The sequence below is a fragment of the Pelecanus crispus genome, chromosome 3 (genome assembly GCF_030463565.1).
Source record: "Pelecanus crispus isolate bPelCri1 chromosome 3, bPelCri1.pri, whole genome shotgun sequence".
NCBI lineage: Eukaryota > Metazoa > Chordata > Aves > Pelecaniformes > Pelecanidae > Pelecanus > Pelecanus crispus.
This window is the reverse complement of record NC_134645.1, coordinates 48,060,662-48,086,243: the sequence shown is the minus strand read 5'-3', so window position 1 is coordinate 48,086,243 and position 25,582 is coordinate 48,060,662. Positions and strand designations below refer to the sequence as shown.

Here is a 25,582-nt window from a genome sequence, read left to right as displayed (position 1 = left end):
ATAACCTCTCATTTTAAGACCCATCTTAAATATCCTTGTATTATGAGATTAATGCAATAATATCCATAAGTATGTAGATATAAGAAGTACATTGGAAAATTTAATAATGTGTTGACACTATTCTGTAGTCTTAAATAAACATGAACAACCTGCATAATTTCTCTAGAATGTAGCTTAGTTTTACAGAATGCTTTGGTGCTTCATATACTGAAAATGAGTATACAATACTAGAGATTTGCTGTAGCCTATGGAAGGTGAATAAATTTTCTTGTCTGCATGTGTTTCCTTACAGTGCAGCCTCAGCGCTGTTCATCATTTCTTCTGTATGAGCCAGTATTGACTCAGAGTGGCAAAACCAGAATATACCATCTTCCACCTCACTCATCCATAAATCAGTGTGTTACAGCGTAGTTTCTGCAGCTGACTGAAATACCATTGCCAAATTCATCCTGTCCTAGATCCCTGACCTTATTTTATGCATGTGCTTGTTTTGAAGTGACTTCCAAAGGCTCAGTTGATTTAGCAGTTATGAAGTTCTATACAGTAATAAGCTATCATCTATGCAGGAGATGTATTTCTTTGCTTGTCATTTTATGGGAGGACCGGATGTAGTTTTGCAGCCTAGGAGAAAGAACTGAGCTGATTTTCAGAAATGCAACTCCTCCATTGTTCCTCTGTGGCACATGTAATACTAAGAATGATATTTATTAAAATCAGTGTTTCTGGGTTTTTTTTAGTGTTGTTTTTCTACTGTATTTTTAATGCTAAGTTCTCAAAAGTAGCTTTTCTATTAGAAGATATATGCAAGATATATGCAAGATATATTCATGTATATAAAAGCTTCTATGATCTCAGACTGTCTGCAGCTTTGGATCTAATTCAAAGATGTACACAGATTTAATTTGAAAGCTGGAAGGAGTTTAATCAATTTCAGTAGTCTAATTGTATGTTTCATGAAGTATGCGTAAGAGTTGCAATTCTGGGCCTCAATCATAAATGGTACAAAAAGGGAACATGTCTTCAGGACCTGGTCCAGAAACAGAGAGTACACTCTTACGGGCAAAGATATTAAACCTGTTTTCCATGCAACACATGAATCCTTGTGTGATATGTTTTATCTTACTTGAAAATAAGCATCAGGATGAAAACATGAAATTTGTATTTGACTTATGTTAAACACATTCTACAAATGGCGATATAGAAAATGTAACTTAAGATTTTTTTCATTTGGAGAATATGTATTCGTGTGTCATTGTAATTATTAATGTTTCTTAAAAGAAGTACTGAAACTATTTATTTTTTCACACCACTTTACAGGATTTTTAATTAGAAAAGCACATCGTCAGTATAGCATGATGATTTTAAATACAGATTCAGTAAAGGCAAGAAAATCTAGCCTTTTTCAGCCTTTCACAAGACTAACAAAAATGCTGCAGAGTGTAGTCAATAGTTAAAATTTTATTTATAATATTACAATTTTTGGTATAACAGTGTTCTTGTTTCCACACTTATACATTAGTGTAAGTTATAAGCCTAAATTATGGTGATCTAAAAATAAAACCCTTTTGTCTGTTTTCTCGTCTCAGTTATGAAGAGACATATTGCACAAAACCGTAGAAAGCATCATGGGGCTTATATGTATTTATGTATTTAATTAATCTTTTTCTATGTTCTGATTGTTTTCAGTGTTTGCTTACGTTTCTTGTGTCTTGCATGTTTTTGTTTTCTGGCAATAAAACAGTGCCATCTCTGTTTCTGCTATTTGGATTTCATCTGTTATCAATGAGAAGTTGAATATCATCTGCCTTCATTTATGTAATTTAGCACCCTAGCTGGGCTCGCAGATACGTTTAGCAGTCATTGATGCAGCGCCCTTAGCCAGACACTTTGCTCTGGAATGTTTTTGATAATCTTTTCAGACAGTGGGGTTTTTTGCTTTAAATTTAGAAATCATTCTTACCATCACTGGTCTTTGCACTGTGTGCTGTGCAGTTGATGTTCAAAAATGTCATCAAAGTGTAGTATAGATGTACACAAAAACAATAACAAATAAATTGAGTACAGTTCCAATAATCCCAAGCAGTGCTAGAATAGATTCTTCTTTTTCTTCTTTCTCCTCTTGCTTTTTTACATCTTCCAGTGTTGTGATGGCAGAGGTCCCCATTTTTCCTGCAAATACCTTCACCAGTATTCTGGCAGCTAGCTAGAAGAAAGAAACAAATGGTAAATCTGGTCTGACAAACATGCAAGCTTTGGTCTTTTTACAAACAATTCTGTACTTCTTTACACAATATTTCTTAATGCTGTGTTTCTTGAGTTGTATTCATCTCTTTTTTTTCTTTTTGTATGAACATGTCCATGTTAGAAGTAATTGTTCCATAAATACAGATTTGGTAGAAGTAGTGAAAAATAGCTTGATGCTTCAAGCCAATTAATATGCTTTATTGTAAAGAAATTTAAAATTTGTCTTTAGCCAGCTAATTTGTTTCCTATGAAACATCAAATTGGTGAAAGCAGGTATGTGAGCATTGTCAAATACTCTGAAATGCCTCGGGAGATTATGTGAATTTTCAGCTGTTGTTAAATATTTAACTGTCACAGTACAAAAACAGTTGAAAACATTCATGTCTGCTGTTTTCAAACGTGGAAAATATGCCTCCTTAATACAGTATCGCAGTCTCTTTTGACCCGTGAGCCCTAAGGAGGCAGTTGCAGGTGAGATCTTACCCTTTTACTTGTTTAAAAGATCAGCTTTTGGACATCCATGCAACAGTAAACATTTACCAGAAAATGTCTGTCTCTTCAAATATAAAGGTGGTGGTTGTTGTTGTTATTATATATGGTTATTATTGCAGTATGACAAAGGACAGTAGCACTTCTATAGTAACAAAATTCTCTGCAATATAAGGACTTGAGATAGATATTTACAGATACGTGTATGATTTATTACCTTTTTTGTTGCAAAAGTGAGGTTGACAGGTCGTCTCTATTACTTAGCTGCTCTTGTACTCTTAATTTACAGTCAAATATCCTCTAGAAACATATTCCCTGTAAAAATTATGTTCATTGGTAGCTGAGATGTTGATATTATATGTAATCTGCTATGCTGGTTTAGCCTTATTGATCAGAAATTTCCAACCTTAAACCAAAATTTGACTGGGATTTCTACTAGTTCAGATAACCCCAATTTGCTGAAAATTTGCAGTCACATTTTATAGTGCCAATAGCATTTTTCTATCCTGGCAAGCATCTTTAATCATTGGAGATAAACAGATTTCTTCTGTGAGTCTAATTAAAGCCATCAGCTCAGAGCATATCTCACAGAAAGGTAAAAAAAAAAAAAAAGATATTTCTTACCCTACATTGCATCAGGAATAAAATGTCATCAGACATGCTTCTTACTCGTCGATTCAGTGGCAAACCAGGCTTTTATCTTCATGAAGGGGCTGCTCTCCTTACTCAGACAGACCAGATAGGAGCATGAACAGTTCCTTGATGAAGAAGTTTATCGGTGAGGATAATAATGTTACAGAATCTTCCAAATGACTGGCCTTCTCTCTCAGTAATCCACTAAAGCAAGTGTGGTCGAAAAACAGTAAAACCGTTTCTGGTAATGATCCTCACTGTTGACTAATTCTCATTAAAATTGAGGATTTTTTTCCTTAGATGATGCAGAGCAACGAAATGCATGCTGTTCGGTTTTGCCTTTAAAAAAAAAAAAAAAAAACAAACCACAAAAAAACCCCCAAACCAAAAAAACCCTACCAACCAAACAGCTCCTGGTTTTATTCAGTTACACTTAGTTATTTATTAAGACTTCAGAAAAACCCAGCCTTTGATTTAATCTTTGTGGCAGCCGTCTGAAGAGGCTTTCTCACGTTGACATGCTGTAATTCCAAATGCAGCGAACTACGTGCAGTCACACTATGTAATTTTAGTCCAGCCTGAAAAAGGATGAAAAGAAGTCTGCTTTACTGGCAATAGTGTGAACGCTGCCACACACCTGCATTCAGAGCCTCCGGAAAGAATTCCAAGGTATTCTTCGGAGCATTGCATAACTTAGCCAGGCAAATCTGAGGAGAGGAATGACAGTGGCTTTAGTTGCACACTGTGGTGAGCTGTGACATTGATTAAACATGCACTTGGCACTTGCTGAATAAAGAAGGAGCTACGAGCCACCCTTGCAGACAGTGAGTTGCATAACAATGTGCGATGGCTCTGCTGTTTCATTGTCAGGCCCGGCACATTTTAATCCTGTACCAACGGGGAAAGTGCGCGGTGTAAAGAGGAGTAGAGTTAACTGTGCTTTGGGGTTTTCTGAGGAAGTGCTGCATGACGAATGGTGACATTAAGGCATTCAAGCTGAAACAGTGTTTCTGCCTTTTGTCTTTTTATGCTTTGTTTGACAGGCAATTGTTTCTGTGGGAAATACTACTTCTAACGCTTTTCCTCTTTTTATTCGCCACCCAAAGAATGCAGGTTAGTGTGTAATTAATGAAAACACAGACTTAAAGAAAAATATTCCTGTTCTGATTTCATAGCAAGCAGTAATGCAATTTTTTCCTAGGTAAATTAGAGAGGGTTTTTTTGCCTGCCCTATTGGAGGCGGGGGGGGGGGGGCGGCAGGGGGGGAAGCTCTGCGAAGTCTTCTCTTCTTCCCAATCTCTTCCAATAAAAAGCCACAATTTTAATAACCTCTGCAAGTAGCCGTGTTTCAAATAATTGTATTCAGTCACTTTCTTCTATGAAGGCTACTAATGCAATGTGTTTTCATTGGTATAGTATAGCTTCTTGATATGAAGGCAACTATATTTTACATATATTAAAAAAGTTATTTAAAAAAAATACTTGCAATATCAAGCAATTCAGAATTCAAAAGTACAGAAAGCTTATGCATATGAAAAATCACAAGATAATTAATTACATTGAATTCAAACAGTCGGAATGTAACTGGAAACCTTGATCACTTTCCAGAACAGCATATTTTAGAAATTACAAGGCATTGTTTGAAATTCAGTTTTGAATAATCTTTCTGTGAGAAGGCAAAAGAGGGTAAAATCATTGCTTTAAATGGAAGTATTTTCAAATTAACTGACTTACACATTAAATTTTTTTCCCTCATTATTTTTCTGAAATGTCTAAGTACATTTGTTATATCGTAGTAATGGACAAAACTGCGTATTTTACATGTGTATTATTTTAATGGTAAATACCATGTTTGAAGTACCATGAGTTGTATGGTACTTATATGTGATTTGCCCTTTATCCTGAAAGTAATGTTGCCTCAGTGAAATTGTTTGACTCTAGAAGAATTAAGTAATTACGTTAAAGCTCTGCAGCATAGCTTCCTTAAAATATACTCTAATATGTGTATATGGTCTTTCCTTTTAAGCTCTTCCCTTATTCTGAAAAGGCTGCTGCAGCTTCAGTTGTTCCTGGAACTGTTTTCTGCCTATGTATCTTGAATGTACTTCCATATTCATTTAGATCTATTCAGAGATATAAAGATGGGGAAATTTTCATCTGTCTATTCTGACCATTCACGTTGGTGAGAGCACCTGGCAATAACTGAATTTTCAAGCAATTCTACTGTATTAACCCTCACATGTTAAAAATCCAACCCTTTCCTTTGTGAAATGGGGGAAATTCTGCAATGTGCCTCTTTTATTTAAAGATTAACAATGTATTTGGAGGGTAGGAATCTGTCACCTTGTCAACACAACCAGGTACAAAGATTCAAGGTCAGCAGAAGAATTTCTTGCAATATTGTCAAGTATAAATAGTGCCAATAAAGTAAATTCAGCAGCTCTGCTGCAAATAACCAGCTAATTAAGATGTATCAACAGAGAGCAGCAAAAGATTCACAAAATATTTCTTGGCCTGGTTATTGCCATGGTTGAGATCTCGTAGTGGTCTGCTGTTTACATAGTTGTGATGCAACTGGCACTTCAGTGGCTAAGGCGAATCCAGGGAAACAAATCTCTCTGGGCTCCCTCCTCATGCAGTTGAGGGGGAGCGACACCTCCTGCACACCGGGATTCAGATCCACCATTTACCGTGGACCTTAGTTTGATGGCATTTCTCCCCTCCCATCCTTCCATTATATTGATACGCATGTCCGCGCGGACGTGCCATGAACTGGTTTGGAAAACAGACCCAGCCAAAAATAGATCTCTAGCACAGCACAATAAGAGGGATGGGGCAGTAGCTGCTTAAGCTGTCAGTGTCGGCAAAGAGTTGTTGGGGGCGGAGGGAAGACAAAGATTGTTAGGCTTAACATTTCTCAATTGTAGGAAACGTGAGGAATTCATCCATGTTGCATGGAAGCGGGTATTTACAAATAACTTCCTTATAGCTACAATTTGTCTTCAGTATGAAGAGAAAATTTCATGCGAGATTTCGCACATTTCTCATGAGTAAAGTGAGTAATATAGGTTGATTTGAAAAGGCCTTGATTTATCCATAATATTTGATGGTATTTGGAAAAATAGGGAGATACTTTACGTTTTGTGTAAAATAACATTAGAGTCAGGGAGTACATTTTATACAAGTCAGTAATAAAACCACCTGGTTTGGGTTGAACAGGATACATAGTATTTGGGTTTGGACACTGGTGTCCAAAAATGTCCTAAATTTAATGCCGTTACTTCCATCTAGGCAGAGCTTTCAAGCACTTAGTAAGACTTTGGCAACTCCTTGGTAACTGATTTATGTAGCATCCCAAGAGCAGAACAAATTCTGTTGATTAGAGGTCATTCTGTTCGTTACTGCTGATGTTTGAGCATTTGTATTGCATGGGAACAGACCTTAGGCAACACAAATGTATGTCATATTTTAAAGATATTCATACTTCAAGAGGGACTTGCCAGGCTATCTTGTAAAAACTCAGTGGTATAAATTCAACGATTTACAGTCTTGATCCTTAGACGATCATTATCCTGCTATATGCTACTGCTATGAATAATGTGGTACACCCATAACATCACATTTACAAAAGGAACAAGTACTCTTAACCAAAGTGTAAGTTTTCTTTTTCCCTATGTATTTTTATGGATTTATATAATTTTGATTTTCATGTACTCTAAGATTATTCTGTATGCTGTATTTTTTCACTAAAATAGCATGTTTTGAGTCAGATATTGTTTGCTCTTAGAGCAAATGCTCTGAAGAAGATTGCAAGTTAAAGCAGAATGTAAAGGAAGATTGGAAGGAGAAAATGGAAAGAAAAATGTAAAGAGCTGTCTAGACTCAAAAATCTGTTTAGGTTAAAATGCTGTAATAAAATCCAAAAGATCATTCATACATCAGTTGTCCATGAAGACTGTTTTTCCTTGTAGTTGTTCTTCATTTTCCCTAAGATGCAGGAAACTACTTGAAATGTAGTAGCACACGCATCCTGTAGGTGATGCATTCTAGTTTTCTTCTCTGACAACCTCCACGAACTTCTGTTTATGAGATCTGACACTTTTTCAGTTAAATTGCAGAACAGCAGAGCAAAGCTGTCTCTGTTGGGAGATGCAACAGTATGCACAAATTAAGACGAACTGGTTCGCTTAGCATAAGTGAGAAGTGGATATCCATGCTTCTTCCTTAGTTTTTTGGGGTTTTTTTCTTCTTTCTTTTTTTCCCCCCCTCTCCTGAGAACTAAACACAGCTACTGTTTTCTTTGTGGGAGCTGTTAGCCTATTTTTTATGATATAGATTGATATGTGATGCCCTTGAGTCAGCAGTGATGGGCGTGGACAGTTTGAGCCAAGTTTCAAAGTATTTTTTTTTTACTCTTCTGTTGAAAAAAGAGGAAGAACTCAGATCCTTCATCTGTAGCAACAGAAGTTACTTTTAGATTTCTTACTGTTCTCATTCACACCTTTCATCTGTTTCATCTCAGCATTGACTTGATGATTTTGTCACTTCAACTATGTGTCTACATCTTGTTTTCCTTCTGACTGAGGAACTTCAAGGCCTTTTGGCTATTGTCTGGGTTTTTTCCCTGATTTTGTAACTTGGAAAAATCCAGAATTATGTCATAACTAACTACAGAAGTTCCCTAGTTTGTTCCCACTTGTCAGTCTTCACTTACCAGAAATGTACTTGTTCCAGTCTCTCACACTTGCTTTAAAATAGTTCTGTGTTAAGAAATCAATTAAAAGAACATGGAGTAGTACTGATTCTTCTGCCACACCCCTCTCAACATCAGCTTCTCTTAGCACCAGTCAAGATCAGCCGCTGCTTTATTGTCTGTGAATATGGTCCGAATGCACACTGCTGTTTTGTCAAGAAAAGTGGTAAGTTTGACAGTTGAGTAATAGTTTAGGAAAAACCGAGCCAACCTGCCTTTGGAGGGTGTCAAGTGACATGTCACATACTGGTTTTGAGGGAACTATTTTAGTCATGCTCTTGATGAACTGAAGCAACTCAGAAGTTGGTGACTGATGAATGTTCCTGAGTTAGAGGTGAGGGTTTCAGCCCCAACTGTGTGTGGTGACCTTCTGGATATAGTGGAAGGGAATGATGGAAAAAAGGCGAGAGGTTTTTTTCTTTTCTTCAGTCTCTTAGTCTCACATGGCACATCAGGCAGTCTTCATTTTTCTCTTCTTCGCTGGTGTCAAAAAGAATCTCTTGTTATGGGTATTGTACCTTTGAAAAGCGGTTAGTAACTTCTAAAATGCTTCAGTCATGATTCAGTGCTGCTCTCTGCAGCTCAAGAGGGTTTTTGTCAAAGACAGCAGGTATCTGGGACTGTTTCTTCACATTGGTTTGAGTGTAGGCTGCATGGTTCTGGAGGATTATTAGGGCTTTCAATTATCAGGTTTTTGAGCTGTCATGTTCATAAATTTTGTTGTGTTAGAGGACTCTGTTAAGTGAATATTGGGTCTTTACTGGGCAAGCAAAGGGAAGCAGAGTAGTGAGCACTGATCCTAGTCCGGGAGGGTGGCTCTCAGAGAACAACAGTACTAAAACAAGTTCCTCTTTCTCCAAAGCCCTTAAAGCATCTTACCTTGTGAGAAAGAACAAATCTTGTCCATATGAGTTTCCAGATGACTGACCTTAAAAAACAAACCAAACCAACCTGGAAGATACCACCATCCAAGCACCTTTTGCCACATCTCTTTCTTCTGATTTATCATCTTTAGTTGGAAATAGTTTTGGAATAAGAGGATGAAATTATTATCTCATGAAATCTCTTATTTTCTATTGCAAAAGAATATGAATATATGCTTGTTACATTTTCAGAACATTTGAAAATACTATTTCCTAGTAAATAGTGCTTTCAGAGTAGAACTTAAATAACAGATTTTTTTTTTTTTAAATGTCAAAACCAATTATCTGTTTGAGTGGTTAATAATATAAAGGATTTATGAAAGGACAAATTGTAAATTTGTACTTCTAGCTCTACTGTGTGGCAGAAATTTGTTTTAATTCGTAGGGAGTAATTACAGAGTATATATTGAAACATGATGGCATTGAGATCTTTGAGAATTAAACACCTAGTTGTTATGATGAACGAAGCAGCTTAGATTTGGTTTGTGATTGGGTACTGGATTGCATGGCAGATAAAGCACTTAGTCCTTTAAAGACTGAACTTTACTTACTTCAAAGAGCTAATGGAAATATTCTTTTTCAACAAATTATTATTTAGCAAAGATCACTGAGAGGCTGTAACTTCTGCTTCAATCTTTATCTGTTTCTGTACTGCACGTTGTTTTATATGGCTTTTAAACAAATCCATTAACTGGAGAGCTCTTCGTTGATTTACACAGCTGGTGGTGGATATTGCAGCTGCATGTACAGAGCATACTTCAGACTAGCTTGCAACTTCTGGCCCCACTCACTTGATCACAGTGAATTAAAATGCATGTTAGATTTTCCAGAAAGAAGGGAGTTTTGTGGGAAAGATACTCAAGAAATTATCAGGTGAGAAATAGGAGGGGTAAAGGCTAGATTTCAATGGGGCTTCTCACATCTCACCTTGTTCTTCCTTCTCCTCCTTCTCACCCACATATTCTTTGTCCTAGTGCCTAAATAATACAGAGTACTTTTCAGAAAAACAGTGCTCTGGAATCAAGAGTGGGGTGGAGGTTTCTTGTCTGTTTGTTTTTATAAGCCTTAAATCACAGAAATTTTTCCAAATGATGACTAAGCCACTGAAGGTGCTTTACTGGACAATCCTGGAAACATAAGATGGTTTTTTTTCTCATCTGGAGACCACTATGAAGTTCTGGACCTCTGTGGTTGCGGGATAGTATGACTGGCTTGAAAGCATGAGCTACAGGCTGCTTATGTATCTGTATCTGCCTGCCAAGGACCTGTAATTTTTTTACTATTCCCCTTTGGATCCACTTAGACATCACTTTTCTGGTACTAACGTGAGATACACTTTTTTGACAGGCCTTGATGCCTTGCACTCCACTGTGTAATATGTTTTATGTCAAAGGAGACTAACCTGTGGTGTTTGCCTTCCTGCCTCCCACAGATGAGTTAAGCTTTCAGGAGAAATGCAGTTAGATGCTGATCCTTGATGCAAGGATGTGTAGAAGCTAACAAATCATACCTGAGATGCAGCTGGTGTTCATTTCATTCCTGAACTTAGTTTCTGTATGTTTATTTTGAATTATTCACTTGAGAAATAAAAGGTAGGGGCTGTTGTCTTCAAAAGTGTTTGGTTTTGACCATTAAGTGTTCCATGAAATTCTCTCTGCCAGTAGACTGTCACCATCTTGTGATAGCTGTTTAATTTACAGAAAACAGTACAGGTCACCAACATGACTGTTCAAGGCACAAGGCAGTAAAGCTTCTGCCTTGTTTAAAGTGGAAGGACCCTATCCTTAAGCTTTCCTGGTCCATTTATCTCATTGCTAAGGCCCCATGGTCTCATCCAGGCATTCCTTTTTTCCCTTCGTTAATTGGAAGCCAACACTGGTAGCTGTATCCCTACTTGTAGGACAAGATTGGGAATCAGTAAGTACTAGACTGGTTTTCCCTCTGAGGGTGATTGGCAGAGACATTCAGCAGGCCCTTTATTATTTGAGACACACCACATTGCATGTTTCACAATTTCCAGAGTAAATATTACTGGGCCTCTCATTTTTTCTTATTTTACTTTAGTCAGAGAGTACATCTCAAATGGTTTCATTTAGACTTGGTAATCATGGTTGGGGATGAGTGCTGGGTGTCTGGAATAGATTGCTGTGCAGCACCACATGCTACAAATATTCACGGATTTTACTGGAGGCATTAAGAATTTATTTTAAAAATTATGCCTCTCATTACCAACAGACTGAGTGCTTTTTGAGAAGAGAATATGACATCAGAGAAGAATGTGATGCCATACTAGGTGTCCTACGGTTCCATGTCGTAGCGCAGAAATGTACGATCCGCTTCTTTCGTGTTTTTTTAACTCTCATGCTTTCCTGGTTGCTGAAGATACAGTAACCACTTACAGGGCACAGATGTTTTATTGGTACACACGAGAGAATCCTGGAAGGACTGTAAGTAATGCATTTTCAATTTTTTTGTCTTTTTCCATATTAGTGGCTTTGTCAGTTAGCGACAGCACAGTTGGATAAGCTGCTAAAAATTTCTTGACCAAACAAACTAGCAATCCCTTTCTTTCCGTTCATGTACAGAGCAGATTGCCAGGGTTAGTTCTAGACATTTTTTTGCCTTTCCTAAGAGTGAGCTCACTGTACTTGCAGTGAAGAGTTTTGTCAGCTGAGGCGTGTAGCTTGGCATGCATTTGAAGAGGAACTTACTGGAACATTGAGGTGAGGGCTGGCTTTCATTTTCAGCAGTTGAAAGTCTTATTTGTTTCGTCAAGTGACAGGTCTTCATTATTCTGGGTAGTAACAGTCTCGCTTGTCTTTTATTAATTTTGTGTTCTTGTTACCTCTCCTGTTTTTGAAAATATCTGGCATTTCCCATACTTTTATGCAGACACTCACCATTCATAGTATTTCCTTTCTTACTATTTTCTGAGGGCATTCATGGTATTGAGTACAAGTCAAAGGAGACTGATCTCTGTGGCTGAAGGAGTTACTCTAGAAAAAGAGTTAATCTATGGTAGATTATTCCAACACACAAACTCTAGGGTTTTTTAATAGTATTTATATCTTCTTGTCCTCTCTAGGGGACAACTTCAAGATAGTACCGCTCATTAACAAAATAGTATTTTCTTTTCTTTTGAGTTAGTCTTTATTGTTATACTATAACATAATGGAGGATGATCCGTTTTAATAAGTGATGCAGGAACTTGCATGAGGTTGCACGGAAGGTGCAAATTCTCCTATTCCACAAGTCTGGGGCACAGAGATGAGTCTACCCATCATATGTGGTGCTCAGTTAAACTGGCTGATAAACTTACCACATAGCTATTTGCACTCTAAGGCACTTTCAGTATGCAGTGAGTGCAAAGGGTTACCTTTCATTTAATTTAGACTCAGGGAGGCTATTAGGCTTGACTTTTTCTCCTCAGCCTGCACTTTGTGTGTTTACCAAAAGCCCATCTTGGTATTTAAACAACCAACTATTCTCTAGAAAATACATTGAAGTGGTAAAGGTTCTGTTTTGCATATGCACAGGGGCTTGGCCATCTTGGCCCAGCGAAATAATTAGCTATTTAAGGCGGAATGAGATTCCTAAGTAGACTCCTTTCTGTCCCCTGAGGGCATGATCTTGTAGGTGTGCTCACACATGTGGAAAGTTTGCCATAAAGCACAGGAACTGCATGTCCTTTCATTCCAGTAACAATGTTGGTATCCTTCCTCTGCTGACAGTTAGAACACAAGACCCAAGTCTTGGCCTTCTTCCATCTGCTGAAGTAATGGTTTAAAAACACCCCACAACTTCATTATCTAATTCCGAATTTCCATGTCGATTTCTGCAGCATGTGCAATGAAATGGCAGGTTTCCATCTTATTTTCAATTCCCATCTTACTCTAAAATACTAGTGACTGTTTTGTGGGCTGGAAGGGGTAATGCTCAGACTGAGGACCATTTCAAGGTGGCTGCTTGCCCACTCCTCTGCCAAAAATAGTGAAATCACTATTCCCTCTTCCAGTGCAGGTATGATGAAACCCAGATTAACTTCCTGCTTCGTGTTCTTAGAGTAGCGATACCTTTCATCTCTGTGGAGGGCCTGCGCTTGAGACCCTTAACATGAAGTGGTAGGCAAGCTTGCACCTGATTTGTTTTGGTTCTATTTTTACTTTTGCAAGAAAGGTTTTGTCTGCAGAATATTTAGATCTTATATTTTTTTTCTCTACAGAAAATATTTTTTCTTATTTTCTTGGCTAAGTGGAAGATTAATTTGACACTTCTAGCTTACCTTTAATATTAGATTTATTTCATTACATCTACCTCAAATAGAAATTATTGATCCTTTTTATTTTACTAAATGCCATAGTAGAGAGTTGTATTAATAATGAAGGTTTCTTTCATCCCCTGACCAGGCAAAAAACTTTATTTTCATGCAGTCTCTGAATGCCTTCCTTGATATATATCTTTCTTCATATCTTTTGTTATATCTTTTTTATCTGTGCCTTTCTTTATACCATTGGGTGTTTATTGGATAATGCAGAGCAATCCTGTAGCTTTACATTGATGCTTCCTTACACTTGTTTTCTAGATCTGGACACAAACATGATTTGGTTATAGCTTTATGCTTTAATTGTGTTTCTTCGTATTTTATTGGTTTTAAAGAACTGATGTTGGGTAAAACCAGCAGTCTTTCAGAGGAGAGATTCTTTAAAGTTGCAGTGGGGTTGGATCCTGTGGCAGTATGAACTTCCTCTGCAGTGCGCTGTTTGTATCCTTTCTACACTAACGTCTACTGGGCCATTTTTTCAAACAAACAAACAAAACCAATGAATATAGAATTCTGCATTTTTAGTTTTCATTCATTCTTACTTGATGAGGTATTCCCCACCCCCCATGTTAGATGGCTCTGTAGCCTCCAAGAAGCATCTCTTCATTACCTGACCACCTTTTCAAGATTATTTGGAGCACTATTTAACTGCAGAGAGTGATCTCTCTAGGGGATTCCATTATCAGGCACCAGAGTATGGAAACAGTAGTATCTCCAGAACTGGGGACCATGCATGGTTTTAGGTAGACACTTAACCGTTTAAAAGCTCAGTTTGGGTTTTATCTCTTTTATATTATTTGGGTTTCTTTTTCCTTTCCTTTCAAAATACAGGAAATTGTGTCTGTTTACTCAGCTGTATACGCTGGCCTAATGAAATAATGCCTCGTGCTTTTTCTGGCAAAGGTTTTTTTCTGGATTCATGGATACATTTGTGACAAGTTTTTAAGTGTTGTTTGACTTGACTTGTAAACAATTTTTTCCTGAAAATACTTAACTTCACCAAAATAAAATATTATTTAAAAATCAGCAAACCAGAAATAGTTAAGAGCAGTGGTCTACTCCCTTGAGCCACATTACTGCACTAACTCTAGATGAATGACCAACCGACTTGAGCAATGCATTTTGCTTCTGTAATCGAACACAATTTTGCTTTTATATTTCAGTTAAACAGTTATTTTTTTCCAAGTTTCCTAGACGACACTTACAAGAATAGCAATGCCAAGACAGACCAAGGTTGTTAGCTGATTACTTTATCACCAATAGTGGACAATAACAGATGCCTGCGGGAGAATGTAGGGATGGGGCTGACATACAGATGCTGCCCTGGTATTGCCCGTATGTGGCCAAGGGTGGTGTCTCCTCATTTATTAGCCCTTGATGGCCTGTTCTTACATGAATTTACCCAATTACTTTTGAACCTGTAACAATATTTACTGTCCCAGCATTTAGTGCTAAGCTTTTCCAAAGCTTAACCGTGATGCGTTGTGTAGTGCATGTTCTTTTACAAGTGGTGCTATTTCTTCTAGTGATGCGCCTGTTCCTTTCAATGTATTGGTCAGTCCAATTCTGTTCACTCTCTTTACCACTCATAATTTTAAAAAACCCTTTATGATACACTTCATTAGTCACTGAGGCTGCAAAGTCTTAGTTTATTTCATTTTAGACAGTATAGCCACTTATTCCATACCTTGGGTTGTTCAGTTGCATTTCTCTTGTCCCTTTTCCAGTTCTGTCCTGTCTCTTTAAGAAAGGGGAAAAATGCATATGGTGTTGAAGCGGTACTAATGATGGAATGCAGTCTCATTAAGTAATTTATAATTTCTCTTCACGTTTTTAGCATTTGCTGATTTTAAGGCTGTATCTGAACAATAATAATAGTCAACTGGGAGCCTGACACTGTACACATTGAATTCAGAGGCCCACCCTTCTTGCATTGTTTTACAGCTCTGACACAGGATTTGTAACTCATGACCTGAAAGGGGGCTTAACCCCTCCTTCTCCTGCTTCGTTATGGAAGGGGACTAGTCTTTTCTGGTGCCGTTTTTTCTGATAGTCAGAATGGTACTGTGAAAATGCTTGTGTTATTTCTATTAAAAAAAGTGAGGAAAAAGTTAAGCTAATTAAAGTATTACAAGATGACAATATTTAGAAGGCTTTTGTTTCATTTTTACCCAAAGGCTAATGTTTTCTTAAAGCGATCTGTTTTTGAAATGCTCTGTAGGCAATCTTTTTTTCTCTCAAAATGGAGCAGAACACAGGGCGTTAATTAGGCCTATTATAAAAGAGGCTTGCCCTGGGTTAATTCTGAAACAGAAAATCAAGAGGCAGCAGAGCATGACGTATTTGGAACTGACACTACTGCCTGCAGCGTGGACTGCATTCATAGATCATATGCTTGCAAAGATGCGGTAAAGGAGGACTGAGGAACGGCTCTTGCTTTAAAGTATTTAGAAAAAGGACATGTGGCCCTGTTGGAAAGACAGTGTGTCTCACTCATGCTTGGCAGTATCTGTGGCCACAAGACTGTGTCTGAAGGCTTTAATTAAAAATACAAAATAAGTGTTTCCTTTGTGTGGTTTTTTTGAACAGCAACGTTTGTAGCTACTGAGAGTCTTTAATATGATAATGAGATCCTGAAGTCTTTAATTTAATCATGGCTATGGGTTTTAGGTTTGTGAATAACATACTGAGGCATCAAAAAGACATCCTCAGTAATCACTAAGCGTGTTTTAGAAATGGTGTAAAATTGACAGATCTTTAAGATCTATTTTTCAATTTTTCAGAGGTAAAAAAGGGTAAAATAAAATAAAACAGAAAAATCTAGTAGCAGGTGTGGGTGGTACTCCAGTTGTGATCTTAACATTGGACTTAAACTTTTTAGTAAGTAGCATGGTAATGAGAATGTCTTATTTTACTTTTAGCTTCTTAAATTGATGACACCAATGTCCTTTAAACTTTATTACTATAAAAGAAAAAAAATAGGTGTCTTGGAATAAAAATGTATTTTCTTGGGTTTTTTGCAGGGGAGGTTTGGATACACTGTAGTAAATTTTGAGCGTTTGTGCATGATGTGAGTAGAACAGTTTTATAATATAGTGGCTCTACATAACTGTCAGTGGCTTGCTTTCACATTACTTAAAACAGTGGCAGGATTAGATGGCTACTTCTGGACCAATATTTAACAAAACACAACCCGTCATCTTTCCAGGAAGATAGAAAGTCTCATTGAAATAGGAGAAAAATAGATCGAAAACCAAAAAAAAATAAGAAATGAGAATAGGAGGAGTCTCTTGAGTCACTGGAAACCCAACTCCGTGCAAGAAGGAGGCCTCTTGGAATGGAAGATGAGAGTGTATTATAAAATCAGAATTCAATTTGGTTTTTGATTATAGAGGTCAATTTGTTCATTTCAATTTTTAACCTGTTTTTTCCCCCTGTTCTGATCTGTTAAATGTAAGCCACGCTTGTAGGCATTTGCAAAAATTTTTTAGTTTAAATTTACATTTCCTGGGTTTAGATATGCAGTCTCTCCCGAATGCCTTTTTCTTTTCAGTTACTGCTTTTTAATTGTCCATTCATGACCATCCCTCTCGTGATTACAGTGGCAGATCTCTTTGAGAAAACAAATAAAATGGCTGTAATTTGGAAAGTTTCCAGTGGTGCCTTTTGCTGTGGTTGCCAGCACACCCTTCTTTCTTTCAACAGTGGCAAAGTCAGTCATGTGTATTGGTCAGAAGTAAAATGAAATTGCATGTAAGAAGAAATAGTTTGAAAAAGTCATACTTTAGTGGGCCTCTAAAATAACTGAAATTCAAGACGTCCTGAAATGAACTGAGTCTAGTCAATGAGAAATGATGTATAGGAGGAAAAACTTCTTTACTTTGAGGATGACGGAGCACTGGAACAGGCTGCCCAGAGAGGTTGTAGAGTCTCCTTCTCTGGAGATACTCAAAACTCACCTGGACATGATCCTGTGCAACCTGCTCTAGGTGAATTTGCTTTAGCAGGGGGTTGGACTAGGTGATCTCCAGAGGACCCTTCCAACCCCACCATTCTGTGATTGTGAGATAGATTGAGACAATCTATATACAGCTTTTCTCTTAGTACAGAAGCAGGGAGGAGGGTATGCATCTGGCAGTGTGATATATGTAAAACTAGTAAAGGTGTGTGTTTGTTTGTTTTTTTCCTCAAATGTTTGTTTTGTTTTATTTTACATCAAGTTTTTAAGCTCTTTGGGGTAGGAATTCCTAGTTTGGTCACAGTGAGAATCACAGTGGAAAGGCCTTCACATTAGAGAACAACTTTTCATCATTTTCTTTCAAATTATTCTTCTGTTTGTTTCTTTAATCTGCTGTAAAGTGTGAAGATTTTTTGATGTAATGGATATGCTATATTAATAATTTCCTTTATTTTAAAAGAAATGTGCATATTCTTTGTGCTATGTTTTAAATATCCTTTGCAATGGAAATAAGTTTTATAATCTTATTCACAGCCAGTTGAGTTGTACTGAGGATGTTAAATGAATTGCAAAAAAAAAAAAAATTACTGCTGTTCAGTACTATCTATTTAATGGGCCATTAGGCCTGGCTATTCTTTGTTTGAATATTGTATAATACTAAAGGAAAGCAAAGGGGTATTAGACTCAGTTGGACCATTATCTTGTTACAGATATATTTAAGCTGATACCTTGATCCTATGAAACTACCTGCCCTCATGCTTTTTCATTGTATTAAGCTTGTAATTGCATATGGGTGGTCTTAGGTCTTTGTAAGAAATAAATCTATATTGGTGATGAATAAATAGATGTGTGGAAAGCAATTGAAATGTTTTGAAATCACACACACAATCTTTGAATTGTAATCAGTTGTTTCCCAACAGTAAATAGGCTGTGTCTAGAAGTTTTCAAAAATGTGATCAGTGCCTTAATATCTCATGACCTTTAGGCATTTGTGAAAGACTGCAGTTTTCAAAAGACTGGATGCTCAGCGGTTTCTGAAAGTCAAGACTTCTTAAAATAACTTCAGTCAAGACTCCTCTTTCCTCCACCACCACCCCAAATCAGAACTGTTATTAGCATGTAAGGGAGATCTGGTTTTATGAAATGCCTGGTTTTTACCTATGTAGCCTTAAGTGTCTTTCTGAATTGCAAATAGTGTGGCAAGAGGCTAACTGAATTGCAGTGATTCCAGTAAAACTTGACCTTCGTTACACAAAGGAATGGGAGGGAAGGATGAGACCGTATCGCACTAAACCATGAGGCGTTTTCCAGATGTTTGCCGTCCCTACCTATCTTAGTAAATGACAGTGACCTTGTCGAGATTTCTGCTTTTCATGAAGGCAACGGAATAAATTTAGACCTGAGACACCTTTTTGATGTGAATTGGGAGTATATATGCGTGCTGCCTATTGTCCAGAAAGGCTACAGTGAACTTCCTTGCTAATTACCAAGGACAATAAGACATTGGCTTGGTTTTTGGATGCGTCCACTCATCCTTCTAGAACTCATAAGTCCTGCAATTAATAAAACAAAGGTGGTAATAAAGATGCTGCTGTTACTATCCTTTAAATCAGCTGTCTGTGGTAGCACTGGGATTCCAACCTTCAAGAGCGCTGCTGTCATCGTCTTGCCGCCCACCCCGTGGTGGTGTTGCCCCGCTGCTCTCTGTCACCTCCCGGCCCTGCTCCCTCGCCCTGGGCTGTCACGGCTGCCTCCCGGCCGCCGGCGAGGGGCCGCTTTAGGGGTCTCCTGCAGCTGGCTGCTCATACTCCAGGTTTAGCAGCAGTTTTTAGCTTGTGCTCTGCTTCACACTCCACTGTTTGAACTGGTTAGATACCGGTGTAGCCAAAAGGCGAGACCATGGTGTGTATTTACTGAACGCAAGTTGAGAAGCACATAGGAAGCTCGCAGGGGAAGCAGCCTGGGTCAGGCCGGGTGAAAGCCGTGTTCCAGGCACTGGGTTTGGAGCCTTTTCTGAGACAACATGGCTGTCGCCAGGTGGCCCTGTTCTGCAGGCCCTGTTTAAGGCAGACAAGGAAGCAGGATGACAACTGAGTGTAAATCCCTGCTCTGAGTCTAGTAATAAAATAATTTAATCTTTACCTCTCTTCCGATGTAAGTATGTGGCTTATAGTAGTCATTTGAAGACATGCTCAAGAAACCTAGCAAAAGTTCAGATAGGCTCACTTGGGCAGCAGTTCTGTTTGAGAGTCAACAAGGGGGAGCTTCTGAACTGGTCCCTGGGACTGGGGTTGGACCTTCCTCAGCAACTCACTGCCCCGCAGAATTGGGGAGCGCCAACAGCGCAGCGGTGGGCAGATGTGAAAGACCCCCCCCAGTTTGCGTGTGCCTAACAGCCGGGACGGCCCAGGCGTACTCAGTGTGGGAGTCTGAGCGCACCAAATTGGGCTGTTTGGAAAAGATATTTGTCATTATTTAATAACGTTTTTGACTCTGGGATAACAGAATCCTGGATAATATATCCATCTGTCATTTTTACAAAGCCAAGAATTTTAATCTTCCCATTTTAATTTTCTTAGGAATGCTGTGTATTTGCGGTTTGGTGTGCTTATGTGCATACGTATATAAATCAAATGTTGTTAGCGCCCTCTTACATAACTGAGGTACACATATAAAAAAGTTCTGACATGTTTAAGATGTGCTAATGCTATTCAAATTATAGCTCTGCTGTAAGCAAAAGTATTTGTTTCTATTTTGTGATGTGTTGGATTTTCTTTCCTACACAAGAAGCTACTGTATTTAATTTGAGTAAAATGTTATGCTACGCCTGCATTGCCCAATTCAGTCAGGCAGAAGAAAGTTGGGTATGGTCCCAAGGGTTAGCATACTATGAAGAAAACAGTGGATTACTTTTAACACTTGTTCTTCATTGAAGTTTATATTTGCTTAAAATCCAAATTGCTGGCATCTTAGTTGGTAAGATACCTGTATGTGGGCATGATAGTCCAAAGGTTCCATTGCTTCTATTTGATGGAGGTAGGATTTGTTAATCTGCAGATTTGTATTTTATGTTTTTCTTTGTGTTTTTAGTATTTTAGTTCAATTCCTTTAAAGGGTTTTCTTACAGGATCTGAATATTTTTTTACAAAGCTGTATCATTTGTATTTCTGAAATACTTTCCTCAGATATATACATAGTGATATCTAAAGGGAAGACATCTATCATAAATCCCAACTAGCTAAATATGCTGCAAACGCTAAAAGCGGTAAAGGTGATGATGGATTCTGAGTGGTACAGCCTGAACATTGAGGCTCCAGTTTGAATGCTGCTGGACTTGCTAAGCCTCTGGCAGTCCAGGAAGGTGCTGTTAGGCCATCTGCAGATGCAGCCGGCCACACCAGGAGGAGATGGACAGGTTAGCAAACAGATCTGCGCCAGGGGGTTATTCTACAAAGAAATGCCTTGTAGTCCTAGTGACTTAAAAATAGCATCTTAAAAATTGAGCATTATCTGATATGGAACATTTAATTACATGTAATTATAGAGATTTAAAAAATGCTCAAGTCGTCTTAACCTTATTTCAGAGCTGTATCTGCAGAAAACATATGCTGTAGTCACTTTGGCATTCTCTTTCAACTGAAAGCAAAGTAAGCACAAGGAGTAGATGAACTGCCAAATAAAGGTAATAAACAGTAATTTGTCGATTTTGAGTTCTTTACAGCAAGTTTTTCTGATACTTACCCAGATAACCCATCTTGATAAGCATTTTTAGGATGTAGATTGGGGATGGGGGAGAATTCTGCCATTTTGGACAAACACACTTGCATGGGTCATAATCCTTAGTAAGTATAATAAAGGCCTTGGACAAAACCAGCATAAGACACATAATGGTATCAAGAAATTGAGTTTAGAAGAGTCTAGCATTAAGGTAAAAGAAATTGGTAGTTGTTCCCTAAAAGGTTGTTTAAACTGAAACTAAGTGAATGCATTTAATTTGTTTCACATGGGAACAATTGCAAAGCAGTGCAAGTCAGTTAAATCTGCTAAAACCAGAAATTCTCTCCTATCCTTCTGGAAAACATTCCCATTTTCACGTTATGCCAGTTCTGTTTCCCTCCTGACAGTAGTTTTGAATTTAACTATCCTTTTAGCAAAGGAGAGGGCAAGCAAGCATTGAAGGATTTGAAATTATATATTCTGGCCTCATGAATATTTCATGGTTAAAATAAATAAATAAAAGCTTTCCAGAAGTTAAATGCTGTTGTTATCTAAGAGGTCATATCTCTCCTTCACTCACTGTCTTTATAATAAACAGCTATTGATTAAATTGAGGAACTGCTTGATCTTTAGCACTACAGGTGAGAGGTGGTTTCTGGCGAGGGCTACACTATGGGGTTTTATGGTCTCCCTTTCTCCCTTTCTTTTGCTCTGCTCTCCCCCCATGCTCCTTTTTTTCTTTTTCTCTTTTTTTCTTTTCTTTTTTCTTTTGTTTTGTTTAATTCACACCTCATCAGATCTGGGCGTGTTTATTTTAAGACTGTTTTACACATTGTGGGGGATTTTTCTGTGAGCAATCATTGTTGACTAGAGACTGGGTATAAGAAATTGAAATATGTATCAATATATATAAAAATATATAAAATGTAAGAATCGACAGATAATTGAAACTGGTTTTCTTAATGCCAATGTTTAAATTCAATGGAGTTTGCTTTAGGAATATTTTGACACAGGATGCTATTAGAGCCATGATACCGGACCTGACTGATTAATGCTTTGTTTCAGTAAATTTTCTTTCTGTTGAACACAACAGAACTTCACCCAGTTACGAGTTTGTGCCATTGTAGTAGCTTCAAAATATGAATAGCAAGCTGTTGATCAAAGAACTCTTGGTAAAGATAAATCCAGCTTTAAACCTGGATAAACCTGCTTGGTGAATTTTGCTTGGCTATTTATAGTGTCCCATCGTGCGGTATTTAGAGCTAAGGGTTTGGTGACGGGAGATGAAAGTTTGTGATATGCTTTAGCTTGGAGGGTGAGATGTGCTAAATGAAACATTAAAGAGTTCTTCTGTGCTTTGTTCTGTCCTAATGCGAGTTGTCAGGGGCTTTTTGTTTGTTGGGGTTTTTTTTGCAGGACAAAGCATAAATTTATTTTATCATAAACTCAGTCATTTGTAAATACTTTGAACTAGAGCAGTTTTTTTCTGCAGTTTGGTTAAAAATAGCATGTCCTAGGGACAGAGGAAGCAGCTGTGTTAAAGTATCTGTGTATTGCTACATTTTCAGGCTTTCTATTAATGATACAAAGTCAGTTGAAATGACATCCATTACATATTTGTCCAAGCAAGTGGAAAAGAAAAATAAACAATGCGGTGCTAGAGACTCCATTAGAATTGTGTGTCTCTGCCTGTCTTTCCTAGTCAGAGGAGCTGATATCTGTATTTTATCCACAGTTACTTCTATAATACATATACATCACACTGAGCAACACAGTGAGGTTTGCCTGCCTAATATATATTCTGATTAATCTTTACTGTTTTGTGGTTCATATGTATGCAGGTAAAATTTGCGTCTTCTTCAGAGCCTTTGCATGCTCTGAAGAATGCATAATGTTTTTTAAAATTATACTTTCTCTGTGAAAAGAAGCAAGCTAGACTTCTTAGTAGATAACTTCATTTATTTCATGACCGTAAATATTCCTGCAATAATGCAAATTTTCCCAAAGGAGAAGATAACTACAAAGAGTGGGTGATATGAAAGTCTTTCTTTATTAATGCTTATGCTATTAGAATCAGCAAATGCTACCTTGCTACACCATAGGTTACAATTTTTCCTCCATAGATACTTGTTTGTGACTACTGTTGGCATACAGCATACAGCTTGAGCCAGGATTGTATATTAAGATACTAGAAATTAATATAGCAGGTGGTAATCCTGTTCCGTTCCTTGTTAGCACTTATATCTTGTGCCTTTTGCTAACCTTTGTTTTCCAGGTATCTTATCTAATTTTTTCTGGACAAGTCCACTAAAACATAACTTATAAATTACTGTATTTTATCATTAAATGTCATTAATATTTTAATACTTGTTACAGTCCAGCTTTTCTATTTAAAACATCTGTACTAAGAGTGGAAGAGTCGTCTTCAATTTTAGTAATTTTTGTAAACTGTTTTTCTCTCTTAGTTTTGGATATGGCCCGGCATGTTCCACTTTACCGAGCCCTGCTAGAATTACTCCGTGCTATTGCATCCTGCACTTCGATGGTACCATTACTGCTTCCTCTGTCGGGAGAAAATAGTGAAGAGGAGGAAGAACAGTTGGAGTCACAAGCTTCTGTCGGGACTTTGTTGGCTAAAATGAAGACCTGTGTAGATACCTATACCAACCGACTGAGGTAATCACTTTTATCATCCCTAACCTTCCTTGAAACTGTATTTTGCATTTACATATTGTGAATATAGAAGAGAAAGAAGATTCAGTTCTGTATATTTATCTGAACGGGTGCTGCAGTCCCAAGTGAGAACATACCATCTGTTTGATCTCGATTTATTTTATATGTATATATTCTGTTTTACTGTTCTATTTACAAGAATTTTTTTTTGTATGACAAAAAGAAGCTGGTAGGTTTGCATACTCTTCTCTCTGTATCGGTAACTGCCCACTGATCAGAAAGAGGATTGCTGCTCAAGAATCTGGGAGCTTCAGATCTTTCTTAAGTTTCTTTCCCTCTTCAATGAGGTGAATCTTTTGTTTGCAGGACTCTGCATTTCCTGCTGTCAGTCTGAAGGCAGGAGCATTCCTCAGGAGCTGTTGAACAAGCCCATTGTGTAAAGAATGGGATCAGGGAGGGCCAAACCAAATGGTAGTTTTTACAAGAAATGTCCCAGCTATCTTCTGTATGCTTCTGTGCTGCTTTACCCATTGAATGAGGACCAGGTTCCTCAGTGGATTCTCCATCGGAGGCTAACTGGTTAGGAGAGGAGCCTTTGGCTTCTGTCAGGAAGAATAAGGTTCAGGGAGCAAAAGATTTGGGAGTTACTGTTTGTGGTGAGAACCCTAACTGTATAGAGATGGTTGAAAATTTTTGATTAGTGGTATCCTTTGGTGCTATGTAAGAAAAGCGTGTTTCCATGCATTGGTGATTTTACGATAGTTAATTTGTCCTTTAGCACAGGCGTCAGAGGTGAGCTGGTGTGCTAAAGATGATGTGAAATTACAAACTAATGCCCTGACGCCATCCATGCCAGGCTTCGGGGTTTTCCAGCCTTCTCTGAGAAACTCTGTGTTTGACAGTTCTTGTCAAACGCTTGCAGTCTGGCAGAGCAATTAGTAAACAAATGGACAAGTATCTGAATATCCCATCTCAGCTGTGATGCCATCAGGCTGTGTAAGCGTTGCGGTATAATGCTGTATGAGCTTGGGCTGCACACCTTCCAGAGTTCAGCTGATTTTTAAGGAGACACATACAGAGAAACCATGAATGACAGTTTCTTTCAGTAACCATAGACCAGCCTCTAGGTAAGTGCCTTTGTAAAATGGTTATAAAGGTGATAGTAAGCACAGATTCTCTTTCAGGGAATGTGTGAGCCCAGTCTAATTGTTAGCTGTTTTTCTTTTTTTGTGTACTCCACAGTTACAAGAAAGTTTTGCTTTGTCAAACCTGATATTATTGTGCTATTATCCCCCTGGCTGGTTGGACCATAGATGTTGGAGAAGAATAAAATGTAGGCTGGCAGTCTGTTTCCTGTTCTACTCAGTAACAACGAGTAGCCATACTGCTACATCAGTTTTCCCTCTAAATATTCGCCTTTGACAAAGAAAAACTGAACGTTCTGGACAAATACAACGCAGCTTTGTATTATTTTAACAGCCAAAACTACTTACTTTTACCTTCCTGATGTTTCTTTTGTCTTTTCTGAGTGTTCCAAAGGTCAAACCATCTTCTTGAAGCACTTCTGAGTGATTCACACAGTGTTACTTTATGGTTGCTTTTATCATCACTTCTCACACTGCAAAACCATGGCTTCTCATCTTCAGAAAAGCCGCTATCACTGAGATCTGACTGTCACCTTCTGTGAAATGTTGCCTTTCTGTTATAGCTCACAGGCCAGGATACAAGTCTGAGAGGGCCTGGTTTTTAGTCGTTTGACCGATGAAGTCAGTGCTGCATGTGTTGCTATTTGAAGGGGCAGTCACCAGACTAGCACACGCAGAAGGAAGGAACCCTGGCATGCCTTCCAACACCTCCTGCCTCTGGGAAGT

General features: G+C 37.9%; 1 protein-coding gene across 2 annotated transcripts in view; it reads left to right on the top strand.

The window, feature by feature from the left end:
- BIRC6 (baculoviral IAP repeat containing 6) overlaps positions 1–25,582 on the top strand; it is a 188,520-nt gene that overhangs the window by 139,638 nt on the left and 23,300 nt on the right. For both annotated transcript variants that reach the window (XM_075708606.1, XM_075708607.1), the window contains one exon: positions 23,504–23,714. In XM_075708606.1, coding sequence (XP_075564721.1) covers positions 23,504–23,714 — 211 coding nt within the window. The remainder of the gene's footprint in view (positions 1–23,503; positions 23,715–25,582) is intronic.